Source organism: Phascolarctos cinereus, unplaced genomic scaffold (genome assembly GCF_003287225.1).
Source record: "Phascolarctos cinereus isolate Bilbo 61053 unplaced genomic scaffold, phaCin_HiC Scaffold_726;HRSCAF=1367, whole genome shotgun sequence".
NCBI lineage: Eukaryota > Metazoa > Chordata > Mammalia > Diprotodontia > Phascolarctidae > Phascolarctos > Phascolarctos cinereus.
In genome coordinates this window covers 192,085,055-192,102,258 of record NW_027556098.1, presented here as the reverse complement: position 1 = coordinate 192,102,258, position 17,204 = coordinate 192,085,055, and the positions used below count along the sequence as shown (strand labels likewise).

Genomic DNA, 17,204 nt, shown 5'->3' with positions numbered 1-17,204 from the left:
ACTAGGATATGCAAATTTTTTGTATTCCATTCCCTCCAATTGACACACTGCTATTGTTCTAAACAGAAAAAATCTATAGCAATCGCTTTCTGTACATTTGGCACCTGGCCAGTCCATCCAGGTTTCTAATTATGTATATTTTCTACTCATCTGTCTGAAGTGCATAAAAAGCTGTATAACATATGTATTAAACATACAACAACTTTATGACAAATTTCTTGCTTCTGCCAAATTTTTCACACACACACACACACACACACACACACAAATTACAGACATATGGAGTTAACATAACTGAAAAACCAAAAAGTATCCCTGTGATATGCAGTTTTAGGTCGATTTCTGGTTTTACATACCTGTGGCACAGGACCCTTCTGACACCACAAGTATTTCACTCTGTTGTTTGCAAGCCGCCTGTCTCAAGTAGCACTCGTTCTGATAGGTATCTCCATTGGAACCACACACGGGCACATAGTCACTGTTACACTGAAGAACATTAAAAAAAATGTTAGAAAGCAGTGAGTACCAAGATAAACACAATTTCATCCAAACAGTTAAAAAGAAAGACATCCTCTACCATTTTCAAGTCATTTGTAATTTGGGGTGAGCTTATTGATATTGAATTATTTAGCATTTTAAGAAGCACAATTCTCAGTTACTCAAAGAACATTCATTGTTTCAACAATTGTTTATTAAGCAACTACATATTGTTGGTGATGAGAGAGGTCTAAAGAAAAAAAAATAGGACATGGTCTCCTGTCCTCAAAAAAGCTCAGAATATAGCAGGAGGTTATGACATATAGACAAATAACTATCATATAAAATAAAAAATAACAAGTGGTATTAGAAAGTTACAAATACAATTTTATGAAAATGTGGATGAGGGAGAGATCAGTTCTCAAAAAGGAGATCATAGGATTACAGATTTAGAACTGGGAGGGAGTTTATTGACCAGCTATCTCATTTTACGTTTCATATAAACGAGGCACACATAGGTGAAGTGATTTGCTCAGAGTCACATAGCTAGTGATCATCTGAAGCAGAACTAGAACCCATATCTTCATGACTCCAAGTCCAATACTGGTCTTATCCATTGTAAACACGATACTTTATTATTTAAGGTTTCTTAGAGGGGTTCACATTTCAGCTTGATCTTAAAAGATAGGTGGAATTTCAACAGCTGGAGATGAGTTGGATGTGGAGATCATCACTGGGAAATAAAATGACATGACTACATGATTATTTTATCATCAAACCAGAACTATTTAGTGATAATGGTTGATTCAGTCAAACTTAATTCAGTGGGAAAAATAATTCATTTAAATTGACCAGTCATTTCAGGCAAGGTGAATGGGCAGGGAGCTTGAAGTAGATATAGATGAGAAAATACTGGATTCATTTTCTAGTCATTAGCAAGACTTTATTAAGTACTTTCTATGTACCAGGTACCGTGCTAAGCACTAGGGATTCAAGGAAAGGAAAAAAAAAAGTGTGGTAATAAGAGAGCTAGATTTGCTATCAGAAGAACTGTTTGTATTCCAGTTTTACAACTTCATATCTTTTACAATGGATAGAACTGCGCTTGGGAGCTATGAAGACATGAGTTCAAATCCAGCCTCTGATATTTATGAGGTGTGTAACCATGAGCAAATCACTAAATCTGAGTGTCAGTTTCTCCTTTTCTAAAATTAAAATAATAATTTCTCACAATACTCTTTCTTCTCAGAGCATTGTCATGATAGCAAAATTGAATAAGTGCTTTGCAAACATGAAACCATTATGGGAATAGCAATTAAGTACTTATTTATAATTATTACAAATATATGTCCGTAGGCAGGTCATTTCAATTCTCTGGACCTCATTTTGCTCAACCATAAAATGAAAGAGTTAGACTACATCAGAAGTTCTTAAAATTTTTGTGATCACTTTAGTGGTCTGGTGAGGTCTATGGACTGAATGACTTTTCAGAATGGTGCTTTTAAATGCATGGAACAATAATAGAATTACAAAGGAAGGTGATTACATTGAAATGCAATTTTAAATTTTTTTAGAAGTTCCTAGATCCCAGGTTAAGACTCCTGTGAGGTGATCTCTAAAGTCTCTTTTAGTTCTAATCTTATAATTACTTTGTATATGCTACAATGTCCGCATGAGTCCTTAGAGGATAGTATCAGATACTGTGTGTGTGCATGCATGTGTGTATTACATATCTTTCCAAGTTTGAAGTGAAAAGCATTTAATAAAAATCTGAAAACTTCATTTCAATTTTTAGGCAATATTAAACATTTTAAGAGTTCTTACTTATTGTAAACTTAACCATCAACAAACAAATATTTTAATATTCAAAGAAGAAAAGGTAAGAGGATTGTATAAGTAATGGTGAACTTTCTGTTATATACTATTTTGTAAAGGCACACATATATGTATATTTAGTTTAACAAGATGGTAACAAAATTCAAGCAATCCATAACCAATTATTTTCCAAATATCTGAATATTTCTTACTGGTGACCTAAAATTTCTGATAATTAAATGTTCTACCTTTCTTTGGTAAGTCATTGTGCAGACATGATGTAGTCAGTAGACTGTGTAAACTGTGTAGACTGGTGAAAAAAATATTGGATGTCAGGTGACTTGGGTAAAAGAGCCCAGTTTGGGCTCTTTTCTAGCTGTCTGAAAATGATTATATTATCTAAACTCTCTGAATCTCAGTCTCTTCATCCATAAAACAGGAATAATGAGTCTTATACTGCATACCTCAAAACACCATATAATGAATTATGATTTTGTGGAATTTTCAGGAACACAAGAAAACAACATGGGGCTAACTAAAACCAAAGCTCAGTATTCTAAACTATTTAATGCATATATTCTGTAAACAAGGGATACATTTTCTACTTGCTTATTTTAAAAAAATGGCCCCCCCAAAACCTTTTAATAATGGAAATTAGGCAACCTACAGGGCATTGTTATCCCAAATAATTACACTCAGAGGTATTAGAAATACTTGGCTGTGTCCTATACCTGCTAATTATACCAGGGATGTGATTATACCATGATTACAACATTACCAATAGGCTTCATTGTTTAATTAGAACAAATATAATTATCAGGATGATTATTTACAAATTATCACCTGTTTAAAACTAAGAAAAAATTTAAACATTTTAAAAAATATTCTGACTTTTGCTTTTTACATCAAAGTATCTGAATGTTTGATGCAACATCACCATGTATAGAATGTAAAATAAAGCAAAAATATACTCATGTGAGAATTTTGTAATCTACCTATATAAAAATGGTTGTAAAGGGAAATTAAGATATAATTATACCACATTTCAATTTAGCAAACTTTAACACAAAAGTATGGAATACAAAAATGTAAAACAACTGGGTAGAGGGATCATTTGTTTAAGCCCAAAATGATATTTCTCTTTATAGCACATTTTTTTTTTTACAAATTCTGGATTCATAATGAAAACTATGTTATGGTAGCTCTCACTCAGTGTGATAAGATAACTAGATGTCTCTGTAGATAGATCCGTGAACTGGGAGTCAGGAAGATTTAGTTCATATCCAGTCTCAGATACATACAACCTGTGTGACTCTGGACAAGTCACTCTAACTACTGTCTGCCTCAATTTCCTCAACTGTAAAATGAGGGTAACAATAGCATCTATCTTTAAGGATTGTTGAATAAACACTTAGCACAGTGTCTTCTGAATAGAAGGTGCTTAAAAAGTCTTTTTTCTTCCTTCCTTCCCTTTCCTGCCTTCTTTCCTTCCTTCCTTTCTTCCCTGCCTACCTTCTTTCCTTTATATTAAGGATGTATTGCTCTGAAGTATAGCATTTCAGGAAGAATCAGTAAAGAAAATCATAGGAAGGTCCAACTATTATAATGACTAACTTTTCTTAAGCTAGTAACAAATATTTCTCCCATAATTCCTAGCAATGAAAATTAATGTGTAAATAAAAAAAAATCTTCTTTTAAGTTACAACTTATATATTGTAATACATCCTCTAAAAGGAATCTTCTTTCATGATGTCCACATTGATGACCAGAATCTGTCTGGTTCCATATTTAGGTTTATAAATGTTGAAGAGGGGCAGCTAGGTGGTGCAGTGGATAAAGCACTGGCCCTGGATTCAGGAGGACCTGAGTTCAAATCTGACCTCAGACACATAACATTTATTAGCTGTGTGTGACCCTGGGCAAGTTACTTAACCCCATTGCCTAGCCAAAAAAAAAATATTGGAGGAAGAGGCCAAATGGTAAAAATCATTTCTATATAGTCCTAACATTATTATATCTGTTTCAGATCTGATACAATTAAGGCTTTATGTAGGACAAAGCAAGATGATGAACTGCTCTTCTTAATCTATAGGTGGCTTTGAGCTCTCTGAAGGATTAAGAATGTTTGGAGAGCAACTCTTCTACACTTCCATCTTTTTTCTCCTCATTTTTAATTTGGAAAGAATAATTTTATTATACGAGGTCACCAAGCCAGAAGAGACAAAGTAGTTTACATTTGAAATAGTGTGTTAAGTTCTGGATGTCACATTCTACAAAGGACATTGCTAAGCTGGAGAGCGTAGAGAGAATACAGTGACCAGGGCCTTGATGATGAAGGGCCTTGAGATCATGCCATATAAAAATACAGGCTACAGAAGAGAAGACTTTTTTGGGTTGGTGGGAAGGATGATAACAGTTGTCAAGTTTTAGAAAGGTTGTCATATGAAAGAGGAAATGGATTTAGTCTACTTGGAGACAAAGGAAAGAACCAGATTTCAAATTATAGGAAAGTGAATTTAATCTGGATGTAAAGGAAAAAATAATGTTGATTTTTTATTTCAAAAGTTGAATGAATTGCCCATAGATGTGATAAGTCCTTCCTTAGCTCTTCAAGAAGAGGCTGAATGATTATTTGTCAGGGATGCAGACTCTTGTTCAGTTAGGCACAAATTGGCCATTATGGATGCTAATGTCCCTTCAAATTTCCATTTGATGTAATTCTATGAGAAAGATGTGTGCAGATAATTTTCTGATCCCACAGCAAGGGGGAAACTCAAGGAAGAGAGGCAATAGAATATTGGTAGGAGTTAAACAGGACCCTATGAATCTCACAATGTCAAATTAATTTGGGGTCGGGGAGACTGGGAGGAAATAGTAATAGGAGAGATGGGACAACTCTTGCTCTTGCGTAGTTCTTTATCTCTAATTCTAAATACAATATTTTGTCAAATAGATTTTAATGCAAGATTCGCATTATGGATGACATATAATTCCATGGTTGACCTTTCCCAACAATTTCAATAGATTGAAATAAAGTAGAGCTTATAGGGGGAAGGATTTTTTGTTATCTTTCACTAAGTTCTGGAGCACAATTCTGACAAACATTTTAAAACATCTAGGTAAACAGATAAAATGCCGTATGCCATTTTTGAGTAATACTAGCCAAATATGAGTTGTGCTAAAAACCCAAGCTGCCAGGTTCTTTGTGAAGCCAGAAGAGAGATTTGTATGGAGCAAAAGAAATTTAGAGCAGATTATTATCACAATAATTTTTGGCACCAAATAATTCACTCTATTCATAAACATTAATATGAGTAACAGAAAGAAGGATCATGATTTAGATATTAAAGTACTTAGGTAGGATATTGGGTAGGCCCTGTTTTCTTTTTATTGGTTAAGTCTAACAGAATTGTAGAGTTTTCAGTGCTTAAAACAGAGGTTATTAACTTGGGTTTAACAAGAAGTCTCTAAAGCATCAATGTATATAGTTTTGGGGTCTGTCACCTTAAAATTTTTGACATTTTGATAATTATTTCAATACGACTAGTTTCCTTTCTCAATTACACATATTTTATTTGATATGTTTAAAACATTATTTTGAGAGGGGCAATAAGCTGCCAAAGGGGTTTATGGCATGCAAAAAAGTTAAGAAGTCATGGCCTAAAGAAATCTTAAAGGTCATATAATCAAACATGATCATTTTTACAGATAAGGAAACAGGTCCAGAGAGCTACAATTACTTTCTCAAAATCACAAAATGAGTGGGTGGCAAAGTTAGACCCATAATCTTAATATCCTAACTCTTATTTCAATCACATTATGTTTTCCTGAAAATATCCATTCAAAATGGGAAGAATCCTACTTGCAAATGTCTCAGGGAAATTTTAGAAATTAGCAAAGTCATGTTTTCCAAGTTCTTTGAAATCTTTAAGTGAACAGGTCTCTCTTTTGTGGTATTCACTTTAAATAGCACACTTGCATCTAATATAAGTATATTTGAAATGGAATTCTTAAAAAAATAAAGGAGAGATAAAGTTGGTATGAATCTCTCCTGCTTGTAAACAGGACAGGTGCTGTGGTTAAATATGCCAAAATTACTTGAAGAGATTTTTTCCTTAAGCCTGTGAATTTACCAAGTATTTCAATGTCTTTTGAAATCAAACACAGTTTTCTCAGAATGTTTGTCATTATCTGTCTGCTGGATTTTTCCTTATTTCATTTCCCTAATTATTATCCTGATAGGTGAAAGTAAAGGAAGCAAAGTCAAGAAAGGAAGACTCAATTAGATGACCCACAAACATATGGTGGCATTCCTTCTTCAAGTAAAAACATAATTTTCATGGGAGAGAGACATTTCAAAGGGCTTATTGTTTACGTGGTTAGACAAGGATTCTTTCTGTTTGTGTTTCCAAAATGTTTACATTTGTTAAAATTGACTGGTTGGATAAAGTACTCATGGAATTTTAACATTTTAGGGTCTTATATCCCAGTTATCAAAAACTCAGATAAATAATGACTTAATGGGTTCCTAGTATGTTTCTATTCCAGTGTAGGGGATGGAAGGGAAGCCTGGCCATTGCATCTTGTCATGTTACATTTTGTACTTATTAATTACTTGAACATATATAAAACAAAATGATATGACTCTTCCAATATTATTAGAAAAGTTCACCCTTTTAATGTGAAAGAAAGTACATAGAGCTCAAACATAACTTGGTGAATGAAAATATTTAGCATTTCAAGTTGTGAAAATGTTTAAATTAAAACTTGAAATCAAATGACAGCTGAAAGGATAATTTCTAGTCTGACAGTATCAGAGAAAGACACAGTTATAGACTTAATGATTTTGGGGATAATAAACATGATTTGTGGGCAGTATGATACTAGATTTTTTTCCTATACATTTTATTTTCTAATATGAGACTGAGCAGGCTGTTTAGGTGTGTTCAGTCATTTTTCAATCATGTTTGACACTTCATGACCACATTTGGGGTTTTCTTGGCAAAGATACTGGAATGGTTTGTCATTTCCTTCTCCAGCTCATTTTACAGATGAGGAAACTGAGACAAACCAGGTTAAGTGATTTGCCCAGGGTCATACAGCTAGTAAGTGTCTGAGGCCAGATTTGAACTCAGGAAAACGAATCTTCAGGACTCCAGGCCTGGTGCGTTGTGCACTGTGCCATCTAGTTGCCACACAGGAGAGTACATAGTGTATTCAAAACCTCTCTGCATTTACACTAAAATACTGCAAAATTTATAATTTTTAAATACAAATTTACCAGCCTTGATAAGTTCTATAGAGATGGGAGAATATGCAAATACTTAAGGTTCTATCTTCTCATTACAAATAATTTGTATTGCTTTTATTTTGTCAAGACTTGTGATTTGACTGGTATAGGTAGCTCTCTGTTATAGAACCTTCCTCTGCCAACACAGATCAGCCACTTAGAGTCGTAGAGAGTTTCTTGGTAACATTGAGACTAAGCAATTTATTCAGAGTCACTTAGGCAGTTTGTGACAGAGGCAGAATCTGAACGCAGGTATTTCTGGCTTGGCTTTGAGGCATCTCTCTATCCACAACCCCATGAAGCTTCTCTTTAAATTGCTTTAGTTATTAAAATTATATCTGAATGGAATTTTACAATTGGTAATCTTGAGTTTGTTTTGATATTAGAATGGAATAAATCTTTATTACGTGTTTACTAAGTTCCAGGCACTGCTAAGCTACCCATGAGCAGAAGGTTCCAACAAATATGTCCACATTAATGCTTTGAGCAGGATATTCTCTTTGTACTTATTCATGGCTTCCTCTTTCAGCCAGTAATATTATAATACTCATCCTATTAGGAAGGGAAAGATTTGTACTCATGTTAAGAAAACATAGAGGAAAAATTACAACTATAACAACCAGGTCTCAGAAGAATGAAGAAAGGGAATAAGCATTCATTAAAGGCCTGCTATGTGCCAGGTACCGTGCTAAACCCTTTACAATTTTTATCTCAATTATTCTTTTCAACAGTCTTAGAAGGTAGATACCATTATTATCCCCAGTTGAGGAAACTGAGGCAGATAAAGATTAAGTCACTTGCTCAGGATCATACAGCTAATAAGTGTCAGAAGAGGCCAGCCAGAAGTTTTAAATAGTATACAGGAAAATAGATTTTCATTCCTTTACTCTGGGTGGTAGTAGGAGGAACAAATAAAAATAAATTGGTTACATTCAGGAGAAGTTTTGAGACAGTAAATATGAATAGAAAACAACAGAATTTGGAACAATGCAAGCATAGCTTAAAATATGCTATTAACTACTATATTATCTGCAGCAAATATTTTAATCTTGATCACCCTGTTAGTTTTTCCATGCTATAATATTGGTTTGGAGCTGGATCTATATTTTCAACTCCAAAACTATTTCCTCCTTTCTGACTGACCACTGATCATAGCACAAGCACTAAAAAGAGTTCCATACCATGCAGAGAATTTGAAATAATAATACAATCACCAAAAGGTATCAAATTATATTTTGATCAAAAATTCAATTTTATCAATTGAAAGTGAACCTTTCTTCTAATTATGTTCGATTAGACACAAATGTAATGGAATGGCCAATAGTTACAAAACAATGCAAAAAGTGAACTTAACTTTCTACCTGTTTTACTTAAATTCCTTAATTAGTATTTATAATAGCTCATCAAATGCTATGCCAAACAACATAGTTTATATTCACACAACCTCCTCAGAATGAAGAACTATTCTACATTCTATTACTAAAGCTTATCCATTTATAGATTCCCTAGATGCCTTCTTTCTTTAGATAAAGAACTCTGACTGCAAAGTATATTAGTCCTGTTTCATTTTCTACAGCTGATTGGTCTAATCTTAATTACCTGTGCCTGTCACAGAATCCAAGCATAGGTACCCCAAACTCAAAGGGGAAAAAAAGGACAAAGCTATCTCTTAGCCATTGACTTTTCCAAGGCTTTTCAAATAAATTAGCCAATTTTTGAAATGTTAGAAAATGGAAAATTCTGTCTCTACCTCTAAAGTAGATTATTGAAAGAAGCTAAGTATATGGTCTTGAGCAGTATGCTGTCTCAGGGATACATGTATTATATGCACACACTTATTGATGACCAATATTAGTATTGATTTCTCTTCTACTATAGTATTGTCTAAATGTCAGTGTTCTGGCCTCACCAATACTTGCCCACCAGGAGGTGGCGAACTTTGCAAATGTCAATAGCTATATGGTGCGTTCTTAGGGGAGAAAAAAAAGCTTTAAGCTTATTTGAAATGTCATTTTGATTACAATTAAGTGTGAAATTTCTTAACATTTCTCAAATAGAAATGGAATTAAATTCCAAAACACTTTCTTTCTGCAATCCTAATACTAGACAATAGACTGAATATTGGAGTTTGGAGAGCTAGACTAAGTTTTTGTTCTGACACTGTCTAGCTATGTGACTTAAGGCAAGTTAGTTAATCTCTTTGGGACTTAGTTCCCTCATGTATACAATGAGGATGTTGAACTAAAACATAGTCTAGGTTCCTTCTAAAATGTTATGATGTTCTATGAATTTGCACGTAATCGTTTTCAAGTTCTTGATATTTTTCTGTACTCAAGTTTTTTTTTTAATATTTTTGCAACCTTGGAAGAGTTTTTTTTTTTAAACTTTCATTCATCTATTTGTGTTCATGTCATGGCAAGTTGAAGGATAGTTTTTGATATGTTAAAATACCACAGTTCCCTGAAAAAAAAAGGAGGGTTGTTTAACTGACAGCAGTATATCTATCAAGCTACCTATGTATCTATCTATTATTTGAGCTTATGTGTGCATATAAATGTATGTATACATATATACATATAAATAGAAGCATCTTAATAGCAAAATTAGATGGTTTAATTTATATGAACACACAAAAAATTGGAAAGTGAGCACAAACACCACTATGAATTGAGTGTATCCAACCTTTCAACATTTTGACTTGGAGCATTAAGCAAAGTGCAGCTCTTTTCTCTTGGGGAAACCTATGCCTTTTTGAATTCCTTGTAGTTAGCATTAACTGAATGAAAATATGTGTATTAGAAACTTCAAAAAAGTTTTAGAAAGTTTCTGATAAAGGACAATGCATTATAATTATGATTCAAGAATAGGATGCCTACTATGTTATGAAAGGTAGTTTTCAAGGAACATTCAAAACAAATTCACTACCACCAGGTGAAAGATCTGGGACAATGAAACCTGAGGACACTAAAACATTTTGATATCACATAAGGCTAGATAAAAAGGTATAGAAGCTTAATCTTGCTTTAATATCACAGAAGCACAAGCTGAATCTTTGTATCTAAAAGGACATTTATAGCTACAACAACTGCACTTTTTTTCTCCCAGGAGACTTATGTCTTCTTGACATTAGCTGGCTCTCCTGTTAGCTTTTTACTTGGTGCCAGATTTCCCCATAATATGTAGAATTATAATTTGCCAAATGCTGGGTTGTAAAGGAAGATCCCTATTAATTATCATTGATGAATTAAATAATTAAATAATTAAAACACCAGGTTTCTTACCTTGAACTGACAGACACAAGTCACACTGTCTCCAATTCTTAAACACTCCCCATCAAATTTACAGGTATTGGTGTCACAAAGAAAGAGATCATTTTCTCTGTCATCATAACCTCAAATTTAAAGAGAACAACATTCAAATTCAGTCATGAGAAAAATAATGCAATAGTTTTTTTTTATAAAAAAAATTGTCATTTCTAAGGCTTTAAAAAAGTTCCTGCCCCACCTCCACTTAATGACCACTGGCATATAATACAAAGAATACTTGTTACACAAAAATTTGACTTTATTATTAATACTATTTTCTAGTTTTCAAATGTCCTTTCCATTCTCTGTTTCTCTTTGTATAGCTACTTTGGTGTCTAATTTTATTTTGGGGTTGGAAGGGAAGGGGAGGCTAGGAAATCATACTTATTCCTTTGCCCTATCATTCTTAAATTGAGTAGACTTAAAAGTCCATGGTTTTGGTGATGGTTAGCCTTCTGATTCAAGGTCTTAAACAGCTCGTTCTTTGGAATTCCTCCAGACAATGAGGAAACAAAGCCCCAATAATAAAGATAAACAGGCACAGTGTTTTCTGTGATGGTCTGTCTCATTCAAATGAAGATTGATTACCTCTAAGTTAACAGGAGAAGTGCCAGGTTCTTCACAAGCTGCTGAGAAAACCAGCTCCTTCCCTTTAGTTCCTATAGACATACTAACAGATCTGGCTAAAGATGCAAGTCTTGATTGCCAACACTAATTCCATATTTCAGCTAGTTGTTATTCCAGCTCAACATTAGAGTTAGATATTAAACAAAACAATTATATTAGACTTCAGAGCCATTAAGATTGAATGCTATTGATTTTTTAGGTTATTTAGTGGTCCTATAATGCTATGTATTACAAGTGGAAAGGCAAATGCATAATGGAACTTATTCTTTGTAGAATTACAATTAGACATATCTAACACAAAGAGAAGTTAAAGGAAACACTTCCAAGGTTTGTCCAAATGCCTTATTTAGACATTGATAAAATGGCACAAAGGCATGGCTTGCTGACCCAAATGTCAGACCTCAGTAAAGGTCAAATTTACTTCACGAATGATAAATTACCACGGAAATCTTACTCTTTTTTTTTTAATCTTGGTTTTTACATCAGTAATGGCCAACTATCCTCAATTCTTTCAGGCTCTAGGTTTCAGTTACTAATCTTCTTTCCGCAATTGATATACTAACTACTAAAGTTAACATCCACCCAGGAGCAACACTTTACTGAGTTAGAGACTTAGTTACACTTAATAATGTTTACCAGAAGATTAAAATATGCATTTATCAAAATGAAGCACAATAAACGTTCAGAAAAATATAGAAGCACACTAAAGTAAAGGGTTTATGACGCCTTTGAAATAGCATAATAATGTTGGTATAATAATGCTAGGATTTTGAAAATACAAAGCAGGTTCATGAATGCAGTGACTTCTAATTTCAGCGTTTTCCTTATTTAATTGGTAGATGTCATTAAGAATTTAGTGTAAAAGGAAGGGAAGGGAACCTGATTAAATCCCATGGAATCTCATTAACTGTGGTATCAGCACCAGGATATTTCTTTTGGGTCTTGCCCTCTGCCTTACTTATAGCTATCCTTGAACGTGTGTGTGTGTGTGTGTGTGTGTGTGTGTGTGTGTGTGTGTGTGTGTGTGTGAAACACCAGCCTAAGAGACTCACTGTATATTTATTTTCTTAACTTCCCTCTGGCAATTACAGGTTTCTGCGTGGGAAAAAAAAAAGATTCCTCTTTTTGCTAGAAAACTAAGTCTTCCCATGCCAAGGCAAAAAGGTGGTGGTGGGGGTGCGGGTGAGCTGAAGGGGTGATAAGGAGATCTTTACTCAAAATCTTTTCCGATCATCAGATACCGGGTCCTAGACCATAGACTAGCACATCCTCCTTGCACTTTTGCCAGGGATCAGCGGTTCTCAAACAGTCACAGTGTGATTTATTACTGTCTCTCTCCTGAAGTTATTTGACTCATGTTCTAGCCTTACTTTTTTTTTTATGATGAAAAAGGGGCTGAGTATGACACAATGGAATTGTGGTGGATTTCGTGAATACACAGAATTGCCCCGTCGGTTTCTCTGAAAAGACTGATCAGTTCAAATTGAAGTGTTGGGCTGAGTCGACTCATTCATATATCCAGCGCTTTCTGTCCTCCTCATCCAACACTCTCTTATGCACCCCCCAAAATTTAGCAAAAGCTAGATGTGCTCTCGGTGGTGCGAAGCAGGGAACTACAGGGGTTTTAGAAGGTGGAAGGAAAGAGTACAGGGATGGGTGAGTGGGGATACACGAATGTTGAGGATGACGCTTACCCACTCCCCAACCACCCCACCGCACCGTTTCTAGTAAAGAAATGGTTTAAGAGCATTTGGTTTGTAGCTTACCAGAACAGTTCCAGCCGGTAGGCGTTTGGCAGTCACTTAAGGAGGTAGGGAAAGCTGCAAGTTTCACGGGCCGGGCAATGATGAGTAACATCACCGGTAGCAGCAGCAGCCAGCAAAAGCCATCGCAAAGTGTCCAGCTGCTACACTGCCGCGGGGATTCCCAGAGCACCATGACTAGTTCACTCAACTCTGCAGCTGCAAAAAGGATCTCCCCAAAACCAAAGGATCGCTGGGTCCGGGGACGGAGCTACTGAGCATCCCGGGGCCCCCGGCAACAGCAGCGGCGGGAGCAGCGACAGTGGCAGCAGCAGCACCCGGCGTGAAAGCAGCCAAGCCCTCGCATGATCCTGAGAGTTTCAGCAACATCCAGTGACCCAGCTCAGCCCAGGGCGCGAGAGGGTCGTCAGTGGAGGTGCAGCAAAGATGCAGGCAGCCACTGCCATAGGGCAAGGCTCTCTGGAAAGGAGGAGAGGAGGGAGGCGGGATACAGGACGAGAGGAAGGATGAGAGAGAGACAGAGAGCAAGGCTGGAGAAGAACAGAGCAAGAGCTAGAAGGAGCAAAGGGAGAGTCAGTCACCGCGCTCCGCAGCCCAGCGGCCGCCTCTCCCGCTCTGCCGCCCGCATCCCTCTGGCGTGGGGGAAGCAGCAGGTCCTCAGCCCGCCTGGGATCACGTGGGAGGAGGCAACCAGTCTGTGATTGGCGAAGCGGGATGCAGGTCCCGGGAGGGAGGGGTCGGCTGGGAGGTGGAGGCAAAGAGGAGGAGGAAGAGGAGGAAAAGGAGGAGGAGGCGGCAGTGGTGGCGGCAGATGCCACAGACTGACTTGTGCGGCGCTGGCCGGCAGGTTGCTAAACCTAGGACTTTGGCCAAACGAGGACTAGCGGTGCTTGGAGGACCACGGTGAAACTGTGTTTCTCCCTTAACCCCCTGGCTGGCTCCCTACTGGAAACCTTCCCACGCACAAGCCCCAACCAGCTCCCAGTGCAGCGCCCTTCCAGCCTCTCTGGTGACCCTGGTCGGCCTTCGCCCTGCACGGCCGGGTGGTGTCTCTCTGAGTCAGCTATAGCGGGGACTTAGGTGGTTTATGGTGAACGCCGCAGTGGTGAGAGTGAAGGGAACAGAACGGAGTTATCCTGCTGGAGCCTTCCACTCAAGTGTTCTGACTGATGGGGTTTTGAACAGACTGGAGGGTTGGAATAGAACAGTGTGATGCTGCCTCTCCGTGGGCGCTGAAAGAGGACAGTGGCTCCCTAGGGCGGGTGGAGGAAGCTGGGAAGAGAAGAGCATATCTGTCCCGACTGAGGCAGTGGTTTCCTCGTGAGTCTGCAACGCTGCGGATGCTTCCTAGGCTGACAGGACCGTACAGTTGGCTCTTTCCCTCCCTCCTTCCAGCTCCCTCTCTTCTTTCTTATCTTCCTCCGTCTCCTTCCCTCACCTCCATCCCCACCTCACTCCCCCAGCCAACCCAGACAGAGCCCAGGCGAAGCAAAGGTTCCCCACCCACATACACTTTTCTCAAATCAGGAGCAGCTACGGAAGCTGATTTATCCCTTCATCTGGGAGGTGGTGGCAAACAGTTAGAAGGTCAGATTTGGACCGAACAAGTAGGCAGGGAAATGAAAAAGACTGAAGCTAGGAGGGATTGAGGCCCCTTCAGAAAAGCAACGGGTGGGCGTGCACAGTGCCGCAACAGTGAACCGGGTGACCGGGAAATGCAGGTTCACTGTGGCACGCGGGGCGGGTTTTACCCTCAAACGTTTAACGCAGATCTGATACTTGGATCACGCCAGTTACCTGAGGGATGTGAGAATGTAAAACTCTGCAGGATTCCTCTCTCTGCATTTGCCTCTTTCTCTCACTCCAGCAGGAGACTTGCAAACCGGGTTGCCAGGATCCGCCTTTCGCCTACTGCATTCTTCACACAGTTACACACTTTTGTGCCTAATGGCATTTTAGTTGGTAGTAACTGGTCTGTGTAGTTACTAGAGAGCTTTCCGGGACTTGAACCCCCTCTCCATTTTGACTTCTGGTCTTTATTGCTTTTACAGTATTTGACGCATCAGACCGGGCAAAGTTTTTCCCTCCCCCCTCCTTTCTTTCTTCCTTTCCCCTTCTCTTTGTAGCGGGTTTAGTGGTTATTCAGACAAAGCTCCCTTTATTCCCATCCCGATTCCTGAATTTAGAAGGGGATTTTTTTTTACAGCACAGTAGGTAATTAGCTTCCATTTCTAGTCACAAAAAGGAGACACCAACATACTTATTCTTCGAGCAACAACTCAGTCCCTAGCAGCCACCATCAGAAAACAAATCGTTGTAGAGCTCCCCTTTTAAGTACCTTAACCTGCAACCTCTTCCCACTCCCTTGCTTTCTAACTTCTCCTTTGAGAGACTTGATCGTGCAGCACCTTGGCGTCTCAAGGGAATCCAAAATTTTCCTGCTATGTGAAACCCATCCCATTAGCCTACAGCCCCACCTCTGCCCTAACACATTATATTTCCCCCCAACCCCCTCTCCCACCACCCCCTTGCTCTGCACCCCTCCCCAAGGATTTCTGAATTACACAGTGACTCTCAATTCTGGCAATTAAGCTGCGGATCCTCACATTCTGGTCTGTGGCATCTCTCTCCTTACCGAAAAAGACTCCATTAAAACAAATCAATCTGACCAGACGTTGGAGGCATCAGAAAATCGGCTTCTAGATGTAGCAGCTAAATCCTTTAAGGAGGAGGAATGCCCATTAGATAGAACTGCCATCGGATATTGCAAAAGCAGGGAATCAGAGATCTTGCCTCCTGCTGCAGCCTTTTAACAGAAGCCGTAGCATAAATATAAGTTTAATGTAGATAGAGATTTAGTAACTCAACAGTAAGCAGGCAGGCATGTTTCATTTTCCGTAACAGAGCTAGTGTGGCAACTAATCAAGCTTATGAAAATAAACCATGCATTAAACTAAAGGGAAAGTCCTTAAAAGTGTTTATGCAGCAATTATGATAATATAACCAAACCTGGTAGGATTTCAGTGCTGGGCTATACAAACAGGATCTTCATTCAACCTCTTAGCAAATTGAAAGTAAAATTGCTATTGAATTTTATGCTAAGTAAATTCTGGCATGCTTACTAAGCGTATGTACTCCTAATACATCTTCCTCCCTGCCTTCCCCCTCCCCAGGAAACTTAAAACTCCCATATAATTAATTAGTGGTTGTGAATGGTTAGCAAACATAGTTACATCCATTGAGTTCTTTTTAAAAATCTAAATAATTAAGCAGTTAAAGCAAAACCATGCTAATTGGAATGCTCTGGTTTTGTGCTGCCTATTTGGTATTGACTGTTATGATGCCACCAGGAAAAATTCTAAAACTGGCAGGCACCACCATGTGGCAGGAGAACATCAGTCACTAAATGCAGGCTCCTTGAATTGTTGAATAAGTAAACAGAAATGCACGTTATTCATATCAGTCTTATCTTTAGGTATGAAGTAAGTAGACAGACAATAAAATGGATAGAAATGAGAAAGCAATTGAGAATATCTTCTGCTTTTCTCTTTAAAAGGTCAAGGATGACCTTTCTCTTTAAAAGGTCTTATCACTGTTTTTGGGGTACAGTTTGTTAACTAGACTAGAGATTCTGTATTACACATTTTTTTAGTTGAAGGAGTGATCACATGAAAGAATAGGAAAAACAATTATTCATTTAATTTAAATTTAAACGAATCCTCCAGGGCTTAAAGGGTCCTCTTTGACACACCTAAGACTGGTGATGGCATTTTCATAACTTAATATTTTAAAGTAGCAGTCACTTAGAACACTTTTCAAAAAAAAAATTCATTCCTTACCCTCCCCCATCCACCTACAAACACAAAGATGTCTCAGATGGGTGCAAGAATATAGGGAAAATGCTTGGTTACAAGAACAGTCAAGGAT

At 37.6% G+C, this 17,204-nt stretch overlaps 1 protein-coding gene across 1 annotated transcript in view; it reads right to left on the bottom strand.

The window, feature by feature from the left end:
- The window catches only part of TMEFF2 (transmembrane protein with EGF like and two follistatin like domains 2), a 302,147-nt gene extending 288,220 nt beyond the window's left edge, over positions 1-13,927 (bottom strand). Inside the window, exons 1-3 of the mRNA XM_020993631.2 lie at positions 13,281-13,927; positions 10,864-10,973; positions 357-486 (exon numbers count right to left, since the gene is read on the bottom strand). Of these exons, the coding sequence (XP_020849290.1) occupies positions 357-486; positions 10,864-10,973; positions 13,281-13,452 (412 nt within the window). The 5' untranslated portion in view covers positions 13,453-13,927. The remainder of the gene's footprint in view (positions 1-356; positions 487-10,863; positions 10,974-13,280) is intronic.
- Positions 13,928-17,204: the final 3,277 nt, after the last annotated feature.